At 42.0% G+C, this 14,885-nt stretch overlaps 1 protein-coding gene across 4 annotated transcripts in view; it reads left to right on the forward strand.

Moving 5' to 3' along the window:
* Positions 1-14,885, forward strand: part of ARID5B (AT-rich interaction domain 5B) — a 205,859-nt gene that overhangs the window by 184,293 nt on the left and 6,681 nt on the right. For all 4 annotated transcript variants that reach the window (XM_036735070.1, XM_036735071.1, XM_036735069.1 and 1 more), the window contains one exon: positions 11,808-12,006. In XM_036735070.1, coding sequence (XP_036590965.1) covers positions 11,808-12,006 — 199 coding nt within the window. The remainder of the gene's footprint in view (positions 1-11,807; positions 12,007-14,885) is intronic.

Raw genomic sequence — 14,885 nt, forward strand, 5'->3', positions numbered from 1 at the left:
CTGAGGCTGTATTTACACTCGGGGGTTCCCAGGCCTGGTGCTCTGTCCGCTGAGCCAACTAGGTGCCCTGTGCATGATCATTTTGGACATCTCTTACTCTAAATTCAGATTTAGAATTGCATTGGGTATTAGTGGAAAGGAATATCCTTATTCGCTGCTGAATTTAAAAGCATCACATTCACCTTCCATGGGCTCTCTGTTTTGCTCTGGGATCCCGCGTCTCTGTCTTCTATCAAAAGCAGCGCAAATGGACCATGGCTACTTTTGGGTGGAAGACTCTCTTAGTTTGTTTTTTAGGACAGTAATGCAGTATGCTTTCACATGCGGGTTTCTTTTCTGCTTTAAAAAAAAAAAAAAGGAAAGAAGAAAACCTTCACACAAAATACCAGATTACTGGTTTTAATTTTCCTGAATAAATTACACGGTTTCTTTCTGTGGAGTGCATGAAGTTGTTATTACGGATTTGAAAAAGAGCTTTAAGACAAAAGTTCCTTAGGATGTGCTTTTCTGAGTATCCAGAAACTCAAAATCATAAACAAATGTCCTTGGGGGTGGGGGGAGAGTGGGCGATGGGGCCTCTCCATGATGTACCGACCAAGTTCATGGGGGCCTAGATCCAGAGCTGGACATTACCTCAGACGTCATTGAGGTCAAGCCACTCGTTTTACAGATGAGGAAACTGAGACCCGAGGAGGTAAAAGTAACTTAATATTTGTTTTTGTGTTTTTGGAGGGGGAGGCAGGGCAATTGGAGTTAAGTGAAAAGTGACTTTATTACAGGAGCATAGACTTGGAGCTGGAAGCAACGTCAGAGACCTTTAAGGCCTGCCCCTTTAATGTTATAGATGAGGAAGCTAAGGTTAAATGACTTCTGTAGTCACATAGCTAATTAATGGCAGAGCTGGGATTTGAACTGAGATGCTGTGGCGCCATGTTTGTATGTACTATTCGTACTACCCCAAATGACCTGCTCCCAGCTTGCCCTGACTCCCTTCCTTGAATGTTCAGGGGATCCAACATTATGCCAAGAAGTCAAGAAAGTCTCCCCGAAAGGAATAGAGGGGATCGGTCTGTACCTGGGCCAGGTCTACTCGGGTTCATCAACCGAATGACATCCAGATAGATCAGCCTTCTGACATGGAAGTGCGGGGCAGGGCGTGGCAGGCCACATATTTTGAGTAAGATAAAAATATGCCCCTGTGTCAATACTAAAAATACCCCAGATTCCAAGGCAGCTTTGCAAATTATATGGACAGGGGCCAATGAAAACCAAGGTGATCTATGGCTCTGTTCTTTTTCAGCTCAGATAGAAATCTGGTCTCTTCTTGTATGTTTCTGCCACCCTAGAGGCTATAAAGTTGGTAGATGAGAAGGTCACTGAATCATGGAATTTTAGAGTTGAAAGAGATCTTAGAGACAATCTAATCTGACCTCCCACTCAATGAGGAATCTTATCTCTGGGATCCTTAACAGATGGGCATTCGTTCCCTGCTGGGTAGCCCAGTGGACAGAGCTGAGGGCCTGGAGTCAGGAAGACCAGAACCTCAAACACTTTTAATAGCTCTGTGACCCTAGACAAGTCACTTAACCTGCCTCAGTTTCCTTAAATGTAAAATGGAGTAATAATAGGATCTACCTCCCAGGGTGGTTTTGATGATCAAATGAGATAATATTTATAAAGCACTTAGCATGGGGCCTGGCACATAGTAGACATAAATGTTTTATTTCCTTCCTCCCTTCCCTCTCTCCCTCCAAGTGTTTCCAGAGAAGAAAGGACTCTCTTTCTTCCCAGGACAGCCTGGCCAGATCTCTTCCTAAATTCCTTCCTTATACTGAACTCCAGTCTTCCTCCTTAAAGCTACCTCCTGATGGTTATTATCATTAATAATAATAATTCATATTCATACAGTATCACAAGATTGACAAAAGTATTTTCCTCACAACTCTGATGAGAGATTGCCACCCCCGGGTGACTGATGGGAATGCGGAAGCCAAGGACTTAAGTGGATTGCCCAGAAGGCACAGAGTTAGGAGCTCTTGTTAGCAGCATTTGAATTCAGACCTCCCCAGTCAAGTCCACAGCTCTTGGTGCTGCACTACTGTGGCTCAGCCATCTGGGACCACCCATGACAAGTCTGTGTGGCGCTATCCTCTCTCCTCTCCAGGCCAGACATCTTCCTCCATCCTGGGATCTCTTTAGGACCTTTACTTGACTTGTCACCTTTCCTTGGACACTCTGCAGTTGGTCAGCACACCTTGAAATAGAGCTGGCAGAACTGGACACTGTACTTAAGATCTGATCTGAGTACAGTGATTCCCATATGTCCTATGATCTGGCAACCTCATTGGTATCGTAAGGAAGCTGGTTGTCGAGTCAGGCAATGGCAGGTTGAATCCTGGCTCTTCTATGTGTCCTTGGCCAGGTTACATCCCTTCTCTGGGCCTCAGCTTCGCAGGATGGTTCAAATCCCACCTTTGATGCCTATGTGATTTGGGGGCCTCAGTTCCCTTGCTTATAAAAACAAGGTCTTTGGACTCGATGGCCTCCAAGGTTCCTTAGTCCTCTTGTCCCATGTTGGGATTTGAACGGATGGCCTCTGTGGTCTCTTCTCTCCCTAAGACCTGTGATAATGTAATCGAAGAGCAAATTAGCTTTTTACAGGTGTTTCATTTTGGAATTTGTTGAGGAAAGGGGGTATCCCCTGGAGTCCAGTTTTTCTTCACCCAGTCAATGTTCCCTCCACCAGCACCCTCTTTTTCAGGTTTCCCACCAACTTTTTTCTCTTTCTTGAATGCTGTCAGCAGCCCATCAGTAGGCATTGAGGAGCTGTTCTGGGCAAGGCACTCTGAGGGACCCAGGGAGAAGAACAGGAGCGGCTTAGACTCTAAATTGTAGAGATGTTTCCAGGATGGAGGCAGAGATCTCTTCTAGTCAGAGCAGCAGGGAGAATTCATTGATGAAAGGGGTCAGATGTGAGCTTGACTTGGAAGAATGAGGGAAGCTTTGGGATAGGATCAATGATGAGTGTGCTCAACTTTGATCCCCTAAAGAAAACTCAGATTTTTGTTGGTCTTTGGTGAGTTGCAACGTGTAAGAAAGGGGAAAGAAACATTGAAACACACAAATGAGATTGAAAATGTGGCTGCTCGACGAAGGTAGCAGAGGAGGAAAGTTGGGCGGAGATCTGATTCACCAAATGAGAAGGAAAGTCTGCATTTAGGGGTGAGCATATTCAAAGACCATCCCCCTCAGAAAAGCTCTATACTGAAGGTTCCTTGGATGGCCCCTGTCACTCACATTCTTCCCATGGCTGGTGGCCCAACAAAGGAGCAAGAACACTGAATTAAGAGCCAGGAAATATGGTTCTGCTACTCAATACCTGGGTGACCTTGGTTGAGTCATTATAATAGAATGGAACATAACAGCAGTGACAACAGCAAAAGTAACCAACCGCTGACATATACACATAGGGTGCTTTCAAGTGTACATACTCAATGTATGGCCGCTCATTGGATCTCCATCTTCCTGAGCTTATACTATTCCTTAGTAAAAAGGTTAGTAGAGAGAACTGTACTAAGTGGTCTCTGAGATCCCTTTGAGCCCCAGAATTCTAAGCTTCTGCAATTTGTAGTTATTCAGCTACAAGGTAGAGAGATACCAAAACACGGTGAATGGAAAGCTAGCCATGGAGCCAGGGTTCCATGAGTACTGACCATGCAACCTGAGGCAAATCCCTCTCGATGCTCTAGGCATTTAGCTCTTTAAGACTCTTTTAAGTGGCAGAGAAGGTGCCCACCTGCACTGGATTGCCCAGGGAGCTCTCTACAATGAAGAAATCACATGTGGGGAAACTGAGACCCCAGTCTCTATCCCTTTACCTTCTCCTCTCTTTGTTCCCATCCCATCCCATCCTCCCCATCCTATCCCATTTATCATACTCTCTCCTCTCTTATCCCATCCCCTCCTATCCTACCCCATCCCTGCTTATCCTATTCCCTTTCATCATACCCACCCCACCCCATCCCATCCCATCCTATCCCTCTGTGTCCTTATGGGGGGGCGGGAGGGGGCCAATTCAAACAATCCAATACTCATTTCTGGAAGTTAGCCAGAAAGGACCTGGTCTACCCTTATCCCACCTGCTCCTTGTGAAGCTTGATTCTCCATTGGTCAAGGTGAGACTCCTGAGTAATGTCTTTTTCACACTCCTAAAAATTTTCTACACAGTGGCTTTGGGGAGCTAATTTAATATCCTTCCTCTCATTAAGGCTACTTGGTATTCTTCACCAGTTCAAATAATTTTCTATTACGTGAGACCTTTCAAGAAACTTTATTTAAAACAAAAACAAAGGCAACCCTGAAGAAGAAAAACCAGTTTTTAAAATAAATAACAGCCAATAAAAATCTTGATTTCAGGATTTTTTTTTTTTAGATTTGCCTTTAACACAAGTTGTAATTAACAAAAGGTTTTCCTTTACACTGGTGGGTGAGAAAGCACCCTTAGACCCAAACTAATCCAGAAAGTGTTTGTGTCATACTTTGAAAGCCTCTTTCCTTCTTTGTCTGATCCTCAAACTTTGTCCAGCTCTCTTCGGGTCGAGGACATTGTCGTATCGTTTGTGTTTTCCTCCTAACTTTTGTCTTCCCTCTCTTGAAGCCAACTCCAGGACTTAAGAAAACTTTCCAGGTGCCATGTTTTATTGATATTTCTTATCAAGCATGCATTTAAATTCGAGAATAGATTAGGTGTCTTAGTTCCTTTCTTTTTGATAAATAACAAGAGGTTTCTACTTATGATTTTCTGTCCTCGGGGCTTTATCATTAAGATTAAATAACTGTACTCTCAAGCATGCCACTGCACAAACATCTTTTCAATTATGTGAGTAACAGATGCTTTAACAAAGGAACTATTGAAAATTCAGAAAGCATGTTTCCAAAAAAAAAAAAGAAAGAAAGAAAGTATCAGATGACAGAAGAATGTAATTGTTTACCATTAAAACATATCCTTAGCTCTTTCATTCAAACCCTCAGAACATTTTGTTTTTTACATAAGTTATTCAGGACTTTAGCTGAAAGGATAAATGTTTTGGAGAATTGCTAGGCATCATATGGACATGAGGATAATAAGGGAGTAATAAATAAGGATTATTATAGGAACTGGAAGGCACCTAATCTACTTTGCCCCCTCATTTTACAAATGGAGAAACTAAGGCCCACAGATGAAAGTGACTTGCCCAGGGTCTCTCAGGTACTGAGTAGCAGTGGCCCTCTGACTTCAAACCCTGTACCACCACCAGCCAATCCGTCAGTCCTCTCATTATGAGTAACATCAGTGCTGAGAGAAGGTTCCATTCTCCCATGGAGGATATTGATCAATTGGTTTCATAGACACAGGGGACCTGGGACCCGGGACCCAACCTCCTTACTTTATACTGGAGGAAACAAAGTTCCAGTGAGTTCAACGGATCTGCCCAGGAAGGTCGTACAGGAAATAGCTAAGTTGATACATGATCCCAAGTTGCCTGACTCCATGTGCTTTATCCAGGAGACTCTTGTAGATCAAGTGCAATCTTAAGCTATCAAAGCCTTGATCATTTCTGTTCACTGTAAAGCTACTATTTGTGAACCTGCTTTGAAAACTAAAGTGATATACCAATGTCTAATTTCACTATTAATATCACGCCTCAAATACTTATAGGCGCAGTGAGACAAAGCAAACTTTATTCGATTGTCTGTTATGTGCCAGGCCCTCTACTGGGCACTGGGTATAGAAAGATAAAAAACGAGATTATCGCTGACCTCAAGGAACTTATGATCTAGTTGAAAGCAGGGAGGAAGTTGAGCTGCCGTTTGATCACAAACGTGTGTGTGTGTGTGTGTGTGTGTGTAAATATAAGATCTTCATCCATAATATCTTTTTCATAATCTGTGAGGAAGAATCATAGGATTGTCAATTTAGAGCTGGGAGGGGTCTCACAGGTCTATCAAGTCTGACCCCTTCAGTTTACATGTGAAGAAACTGAGATCCAGGGAGATAAAATGAGGGGTCCATCCCCAACCTCAGGTCATCCACAAAGGCTGGCTTCTCAGTTTCTCCCTGTCATATTACTGAACCACGCAGACAGACAACCTCTGGCAGCTTGTGGTTCCGGCTTGTGGTGGTGAGTGCTCACCGACTCACAGTTGTCTCTTGTTCCTGAACGAGCTGACTGTCTTTCTTCCCGCTGGTTCATTCTACATATCAAGCCCAGTATTTGAGAGATGCTCTACCGAGAACATTGCAGAGCTGAGATCGTTATCTGGAGCGCATCTTTGCAGAGTGGGGTTTGGCGTCTACAACAGCTGAAGCAAAGAAGCACATTTGCTATTGTCTTCACAGCTCGGCACCCAGTGTAGAAACAGTCTCTTTTGGACATATCTCTCTGCATCTACAGAGCACTCTTGTGTGTGTCTGCAAAGTGCCATGTTTGTAATCAAGATGGTGCCCTGTGAGTTGAACAAGTGTGGATGGCATTGGAATCTTTCTCTAATCCTTGGAAGACTAAATAGTTTGTTTTGTTGGTAATTTTTTAACTGGAAGAGGAAAAATATACCTTACTTTGGCTGAATATTTGGTGAGAGATTGTTTTTCACACTTCACAGTGAAGTTATATTTTCTATTTCTGGCCCAGAGGGAAAATGTCTGGCCAAACCCTTGAATGCCGAGACACTAGCATCTCTGCAAAGAAAAGTGACGACTGCATTTTACGTCAGATCAAGTCTGGAGCCCCAGTGGAAGCAATATATAGCATGACTTTCTTTGTGTTGCCATTGAAAAAGAAGAGAACTAGTTGAGCACAAAATTTAGTAACTACGGAGAGAGGGCCAGAGTTTTTAACCTGAGTAGGTCAATAAATATTCCTCCCACCTCTGCCTCAGAATCATTTTGCTTCTGGGGGTGGCATCACTTACAGAAATATTTGGTATTTCCCACTGTTCTAACTAGTCCCATGAAACATTCAGTCCTTATTGGTGAGCTTGAGGTCCGAGCATCTCCCCAGCCTGTTTCTTCTCCTGACTTCGAATCAGGCCATGCACGCCTATACCCCATTTTTCAAATCTCTATAAATAGATGAATTCCCATTTCTTCTTCAGCACTGTTTGCTAAATGTTTTGGCCTCTGAGTTCAGTTATTCCATGCAGGCATTAATCAGGACAGGAGACACTGGTGGTTAGTCTGCACATTATTCTGCGGGGGTTGGGGGTGGGGGGCAGTAGGGAATCTTGACTAATAAAGATGAAGAGGCTTTTCTTTTTTTATGAAATGCTAATGACAGAGACATGTGTGATATGCTGTGAAATACATTTCTCTAATGTAAAGTTTCTGGTTTTTGTTGAGAAAGAGACACAGATCCCCGGAGAATTTTAGAATTTGTAAATATAAAAGTATCTGCCTTGGTGTTTAAAAAAAAAATAAAGGGAGTTGGCAGGTAGCCAGATTACTTACATTACTGTAATAGATTTGCTGACCTCTGACTTGTGCTGCAGAGAAATACATTGAATTTTTCATAATATCAGATGAGGCAGATCTAAAAACTCAGGTTACACTGAGCTCCATTATTTCACTTGAGATTCAGTAAAGCAGGAATCTTTTCAAACCAGCAATTTCTATATGATTATAATTTATTGGCCCAGACCCCAGTAAATCAGGGTTAGAACGTCACTGATTTGTTCATCTAACTTGAGTTGATTTTAAGTTGTCTTTATTTAAAAAAAAATTAAAGTCTTGCCTTTCACAGTGACTGAATTTAATAAGAATCTTTGTGATAGCAAAGGGCTCCCCTACTGTTTCTGCTTTGGGGTGGAAAATGCTATTCTTGTATTATTCCTGGAAGAGGAAAGAGGGAAAAAAAAACCTCATGCTGCTCTCATTCGCCTATGGAAAGATGTTATTTCTCAATACATGATAGCTTACCTATTTGAGATCCATTAATGGCGTCATAAATAAGCATTTGGCTTATCTGGAATTTGAAATCTGGATAATAATAAAGATCCATTTATTTGTACTGCTTCCAGTCCCCAGACCTGATGAAGATCAGGGAGGGGAGAAATTGCTCTCTGGTTTTTCTAATGAATACGTTGCTCCCCCCAGCCCACCCCCCACCCCCATTACTTCCACCCACCTGAAACCCAACTGTGGCCTAAAAGCTTGCAAGCTCATCTGAGTGATTTCTCCAGATTAATGAATTTTGGGGGGGTTGAGGTAGGGGGGAGAGGGACATTTTTGCTTTTATCTGCACTGTTTAGAAACTGATTAAATCTTTGTTGTACTACAAATATTTGAAAATAATCATCTGCTGGTTTCAGGCATGTTGCATTCTGCTAAAATATTTGTATAATCCAAACCGCGTTCTTCCTGTGTTGGGCAATATTGACCTTCAATTGGCTAACCTGTTTTAATGGTACCGCATGTTCGTTGAATGTTCAAATGCTCAAAAACCTGTAGTAGTTTTAGTACTCGGGGACTGTAAATACTTCTAATAATCAAATGATAAGATCATATCCTGTGGGGTAATTGTGTTGTACCTTTAGAGGATAACTGAAAAAACATTCAGTGAAAATGCACCAAACGGAAATCACCATCTGAAGCTGTCTGTAATTGTTTGTGGTGGGAGAGCTGCACTGTCTGTAGTCCTGCTCACTTCACTTTCGCTGCCCCCCACTTCTCCTTATATACATCCCTCTCCTCTTCTTTGTTTTTCTTCCTTCTTTCCTCCCTTTCTTAATTTCTATTTATTCTTTTTCTGTTCTTTCTTTCTCCCTCTCTTTCTTTTCTTCCTTCCTTTCTTCTTTTCTTACTTCTTTTGTTCCTTCTTTTCCTCTCTTTTCTCTTTCTTTCATTCCTTCTTCCTTTTTCTTTCTTCCTTCCTCCTTTCCTTTCCTTCCTTTCCTTTCCTTCCTTCCTTCCTGCCTTCCTGCCTTCCTGCCTTTCCTTTCTTCCTTACTATAATTATCCTTCTACTATATTCAGGAGACTAACAGCCCAGCCCATGACCCTATCCTTCAAATGCGTGTGCGCGTGCACGCGCGTGCGCGCACACACACACACACACACACACAGCAGAACAACACATGGACGCCCTCCGAGCCTTGAACAAGCAATGCTTATGTTTGGATTCAGTTTTACCTTAGTCATGCCTCTTTCCAGATACAAGAAACATTTAATTCCAGATTTCCTGCTTCTGGCTCTCAGCCTTTGACCAGCAAAGTGAAATGTGTTTTCACTGTTCTTGGCCAGCCCAGCTGCTGAGTTGAGTGGAAAGAAAGAAAGAGGAAAAAGGACCAAAAAATGAAAATGTCCTCCAGCTTGAACTCATGAGCTTATAATATGAGAGGAAATTTAAGCGCTGGCTACTAATTAGCACCTGTCTAATGATCCACAGTGCACTTTTTGCTTGTGGTATCAGAACCAAGGCTTTTGCCTGAGAATATTGCACAGGGCTCCAGAGAAGGAATTTCAGTGGTGATTGAGGCCCCCTGGCTGCCTCCCTTCACAAACCCCCTCCTGCAAAGGGTTCTCATAGAACGTCTTCTGTCCATGGGATCATCATCTCATTTGAATATGAGGACAACTGGGCATGGAGATTGTGGGGAAAGGGAATAATGGCTACCATTGGAACATGTAAGTTTCAAATACACCTCCAGTTGCCACGGCAACCAAACAAAAATCAAACAATCCTATCTCTGTGATAACAATTATTGCAATAAAATGTGTTTTGATTAAAGTCGGTTTTAAATATTTAACACATGGAGGGAAAGGATGTAAATATTGTCCTCACGTGAACCCCAACTTTCCACTGCTGTGAAGTGAGGGGGCCCTTGGGCAGGGCCCAGGTGAGATTATTAGATGTTTGGGGGAATGTTGGGGGACTTTACAAATGAAGTCGAATAAATTCAAGTACGAACAAGATTGTTTTTTTTCTCTCTTATTCTGCTTAGTTATGCTTTTTATTTTATAAACATTAGCTGTAATATTACAGTGGGAAGCAGGTATTTGGCAGCCATATATTATTTTAGTAAGTCTGCATAGAGGGAGTACTTTCCAGTTTTAGCAGCTGTAACATGTTTAAACTCAGTTTGTAATGGGATCTGAAGATGAATATTCCCCATGGGCTCTCCTTAGCTTTGTTGCTGGCCCACTGCCAAATTTAGGGCTCGAAAGTATTATTCACGCCTCCTTGCACATACCTTGTCAGAGCATGCTCAGTTAATGAATTTCGTCTCTAATATGGCATAAATTGGGATTTGATTTTGCCATATTTTATGTAGTATTTTATTAAAAAATGAAATTTTATGATCACAGGCAGCTCCATTTCTGCACTCTTAAAGCCAAGACTCTTGGTACATTCAAGGGGTAGAGATCCAAATTGCATGGTTAGAAACCAATTGTAGGATAACAAATGAACATCCCAGGCAAAGGGTTTTCTGCCTGGGAGTCTTAGATTAAAGATAATTAGGATTCCCAATCTTTGAACAGATTTATGTTGTTTATAAGTAGAGAGCATTTTCTTCATTGAGTCAACTTGTCTTATTTAAAACAAATTATGTTTGTTGTATTAAAGTTCATATTTTTAAGGCTGTGTCTTGTATTAATCCCACAGTGAGTCATTAATCACACCAAATGCATTATAAAAACTTTAATCACTGAAGTTGAAACTGAGATTGTAATGCAATCCATCCCTTTTAATTACATCAGCTATTTTCCCCGTTCAGATCAAGAGCTACGTCGCAAAGGGAAAACAGATTAAAATGAAAGCTGTTTGATGTTTCTCTTTTTTTCAAGCAATTTTATGGATTTTGGTAAAGAAAGTTACATAATTAAAATTCTTGAATTTTTTAGTCCTCTGATTTTTGTGGTCTCGTGCCCTTCTTCTCTTTGCTGCCTTATGATTTCATTCTAACTGGAGTCTCAGGAAACTCCCTCCCGACTGCTGGAGACCCCCATAAAAAGTTTTCCTCCTTGGAAATGCTCAATAAGATGCCTATTGTTTTCTGGGACTGTCCTTGGACTGCTGCCAACATGGCAGGAGCCATTGACCGCCCCCCTACTCATGCCAAGTCTTCAGTTTCTGGAAATATTACTGCCCTCATGCTAACCTGGGTGCGCCGTATTTGTTAGTCATGCTTTTAGTAAAATATGTCTTCCCTGGTATCTTTGTGTAGAGTGGAAAAGTGGCATTAGAACCCAGGTTCAAAGCCAGGTGTTAGGATTCCACCACTCAGTTGCCACATGCCCTTGATCAGGTCACTTAACCATCTGAACCTCAGTTTACTCAGCTGGAAAATGGTAATAATGATGAGATGCTATCTACATCCCAGGGTTGTTGTGAGTCACAGATGGGTATAAAGTGCTTTGTAACCATCAAGTTGTATAAAGCTAAGTCAAGAGGATGCTCTATTTGTATAGAAGATTGTTTAAGATATGAAGTGTTGATTCTGATTATGACAGGTTAATGCCAGTTTAGAGGGAATTTCTACAATTATGCCAATGGAGGAATGTCATCTTTCATGGAAAAATCTCTTGACTTGAAGTAAACAGACCTGGGTTCTAGTCCCGGCTCTTACTATAGGACTTTGGGAAAGCCTCCTCTCTGCCTCAGTTTTCTCATTTGTAAAATGTAGATGATCTCCAAGGACCTTCCCATCTCTGACTCTTTGTGATTTGGTGACAGGTCGCATACACTAAAAAGAGAAGAAAGTGAGCCACCGTGCAATGTTCTTGGCTGAAACTGTATGGGCTGATAAATTATTTTTTCTTTAATCCTTAGATTAATACTGCCATATGAAAGATTTATTAAAGGAGAGGAAGACAAGCCCCTGCCTCCAGTCAAACCTCGAAAACAGGATAACAGTTCCCAGGAGAGTGAAAGCAAAACAAAACTATCGGGAACCAAACGCGTCAAAAGTGAAAACCCAAAGAACAAAAAAGAAAAAGATAATGCTGCGAAGCCCCAGGACGCACCTGAGGTTAGTTAACCACCATATTCCTGTGTTGAAAAGTTACCATAAGAAATATCCTGCTTTTGGGTCTTCAGGGTAGAATTTACACGTTTGGCCAAAATGTCATGTAGCTTATTCAAGGGCTGAAAAGTTCTACAGGGTCTTCTTTTTGGGTGCTCTGATTGGGATGGGCTTTCATCAGCACCCATCGCAGTCCCTCCTTCGGGGGTCTGATGGCCAGTAAAACAGGTGTCTGGAGGCAGTGTGGCTTCTGCCGAGGGCTAGCAGAGGGCCTTCCCGAGCCACATTAGAATCTCGGCAGCACACCAGGCATTCAGAGAATTCAAAAAGAATTTAAAAAATCAGCTGAGGTTCAAAACTAGACGAGTCAGGTCTTCATCACGGGTATAGCTCGGTCATTCAGCGCCTAAGTAACTTTGAGTTATCCCTGCCCAATGTAATTGATCTGGCCATGATGCCCAGATGTGTTGTGTGGAAAGCCATTTTCAATGAGACCATTTTTAATACGCATTATTTATTGGGTACTTTTGAAATGGCTCCTCAGAAACCATTATTATCTTTTCTGTTAATAGGTAGTTTCTGACCATTTTAAAAGTAGCATCAGCCACCAGTAGACCACAGCTGCTCTGATGGAAGCCCTCTCAGAAGCTAGACACAGAGACTGGTTTCGAAATCTGTTATAACATGAACAGATTTTTTAAAACCTTGTTCCCTATTAAAACACCAACACCAACAACAACTTAGGAGCCGCATTCAAAGCAACATGTTTTAGGATTCAACCCCAGGGGGAATTTTGGTGCTTTTATTAAGCACCCCTAAAAACCAGGTCTATAATGAACCCAGAAGAGACACTCTAATTAAACAGTACCTTCTTTAAAAATAAAATTAAAAAAAGCAACCCTCCCTAACTGAAAATTAAACTTCTCAGCTGAGTCTTGTAGAGATAGATTATATAGATAACAGAAGGAGAAAAAAAATTTCATTTCATAAACATTTTAAGCCCTAGTAATATAAACACACGCACACTCCTATGAATTGGCCACGTAATGAGGCCACAATCAAGGAAGCTTCTAAGCTCGTCTCTTGAGCCTCAGATCGCTGAGGAATGTTGTCTGCTTCTGCTGAGGGCTAACAGAAGTCTGATGTATACACAGCTGTTGCTCACATGCAACCGATCACCCTATGGATACTGGGTCCAAAGCTGACCTTTAAGTGTCTCTTTTTTATGGTTGGGTGTCAATACCCAACCCGACACTGCTTTTCTTCCCAAATGTTGCTGGCCTGTCAGGTGTAGGCGTCATCCTTAGCCAACCCACCGACGTAGTATAACAAGCAAGCCCAGACCTACCTGGTCTAATCCGTGTCTGAAGGTGACAACATTCAGGAACGCTAACCCTGAAGTTAGACTTAAGTTTCACCTTTGATGCTTCCTATCAATGTGACCTTGGACAAGTCACTTCACCATTCCTATTTAGCCTCATTTGGCTTTTTAAAGATTTTGATTACTTCCAATACCGAATCAGATTATCCTATAAAAATTGGGGGTGGCAGGTCTTCCTCTCAGATTGATTGCTTCTCATTGACCCGAACTGCCAGGTTTATGCTAATTAAGGGGCTACATATATCCACATTGGACGCTAGGGAAAAAATGCCCTTGAGTTAACCAGGAAAGGTCTTAACTTTTTGCCTGAATTCTTGAGTTTCTCCAGAAATCATGATGTGATTCTGCTGCTCCCCAACCACTAATCACCTTGTAGATTCAGTAGATAAAAGGGCAAAATATTAAATGTGAATTGCCTTTTTCCCCCTTGACTCACACATTTTTCTGCCATTTTCATGTAGTAGGTAAGCTCAAGAGAGTAGTGTTTTTGTGGAAGGAAGCCTGGCTGGTGTGATCATCAGAGGGTTTGGAAGAACGTGGTGCTGGGCTTGGTGCTCTCACTAGCTACATAGCCTGTTACCTTGGGCAAGTGACTGGGCCTCAGTTTCCAACTCTGTAAAATGAGAGATCATAGGATTTAGGTCTGGGAGGAGCCTTAGAGATGATCTAATCTAACTTTCCCATTCATTTTACCGAAAAGGAAGCTGAGGCCCAAAACAGTTAAGTGACTTGCCCAACTAGTGCATCCATGGTTGCTGCCAGCTATAAGTTTCTTAGATTTGACTTCACAGAGGACATGTTGATATTTGGACTTAAAAAAAGATGAGATGGATGACCAAAGATTGTAACAAATTGTGCATCCCCGAGCACAGCGGGGTCTTGTGGAGAAACATCTTTTAAATGGGTGTGGGTATGCTTTATTAAATGCTCTCTCTGCTACCCCCACCACCAAGGCTCCCCTGAATACCTTCATGCAACATTTAGATAATCACTTTCTTGGTGCTTCTTATCTTAACAACTGAGGAGAACAAAGTTGGAGGGTGAGACAGATACCATCAAAGACCAACACAAAGCATGGTTTTGTGACCATCCTCTGCCAAGGCACATCAGGATGAGATGACAGCTCTTATGAAAGGCCTTGTCAGTCAGCCGGGGTCACAGATGGAAAGTTATAATGACCTTTGGAGGTCGCAGTTCATCTGGCTCCATAATGGAATGAATGGAGTGGATTGTGCCCACAAGCTTTGTCAATGGGGCAGCACAAAGAGGGGCTGTCTCATTGACGATAACTTATTTCAGGGAAGAGAAAAAGCTATATTTGTAATGGCGCACATCGCCTGAATGTTGACAACTTCATTTTTAGCTTTAATAAAAATGTAGCTTGCCACAATGCTGAAAGGGAAACTGGGAGTTTCTTTTCTCCTTGGCAGGCAGGCTGCCACGGCATCTGCATAGTTTTTAAATATTTTAGCATTATTTGTGTATCGTGTGGCACCAAGGAGAA

Source organism: Trichosurus vulpecula, chromosome 8 (genome assembly GCF_011100635.1).
Source record: "Trichosurus vulpecula isolate mTriVul1 chromosome 8, mTriVul1.pri, whole genome shotgun sequence".
Taxonomy (NCBI): Eukaryota; Metazoa; Chordata; class Mammalia; order Diprotodontia; family Phalangeridae; genus Trichosurus; species Trichosurus vulpecula.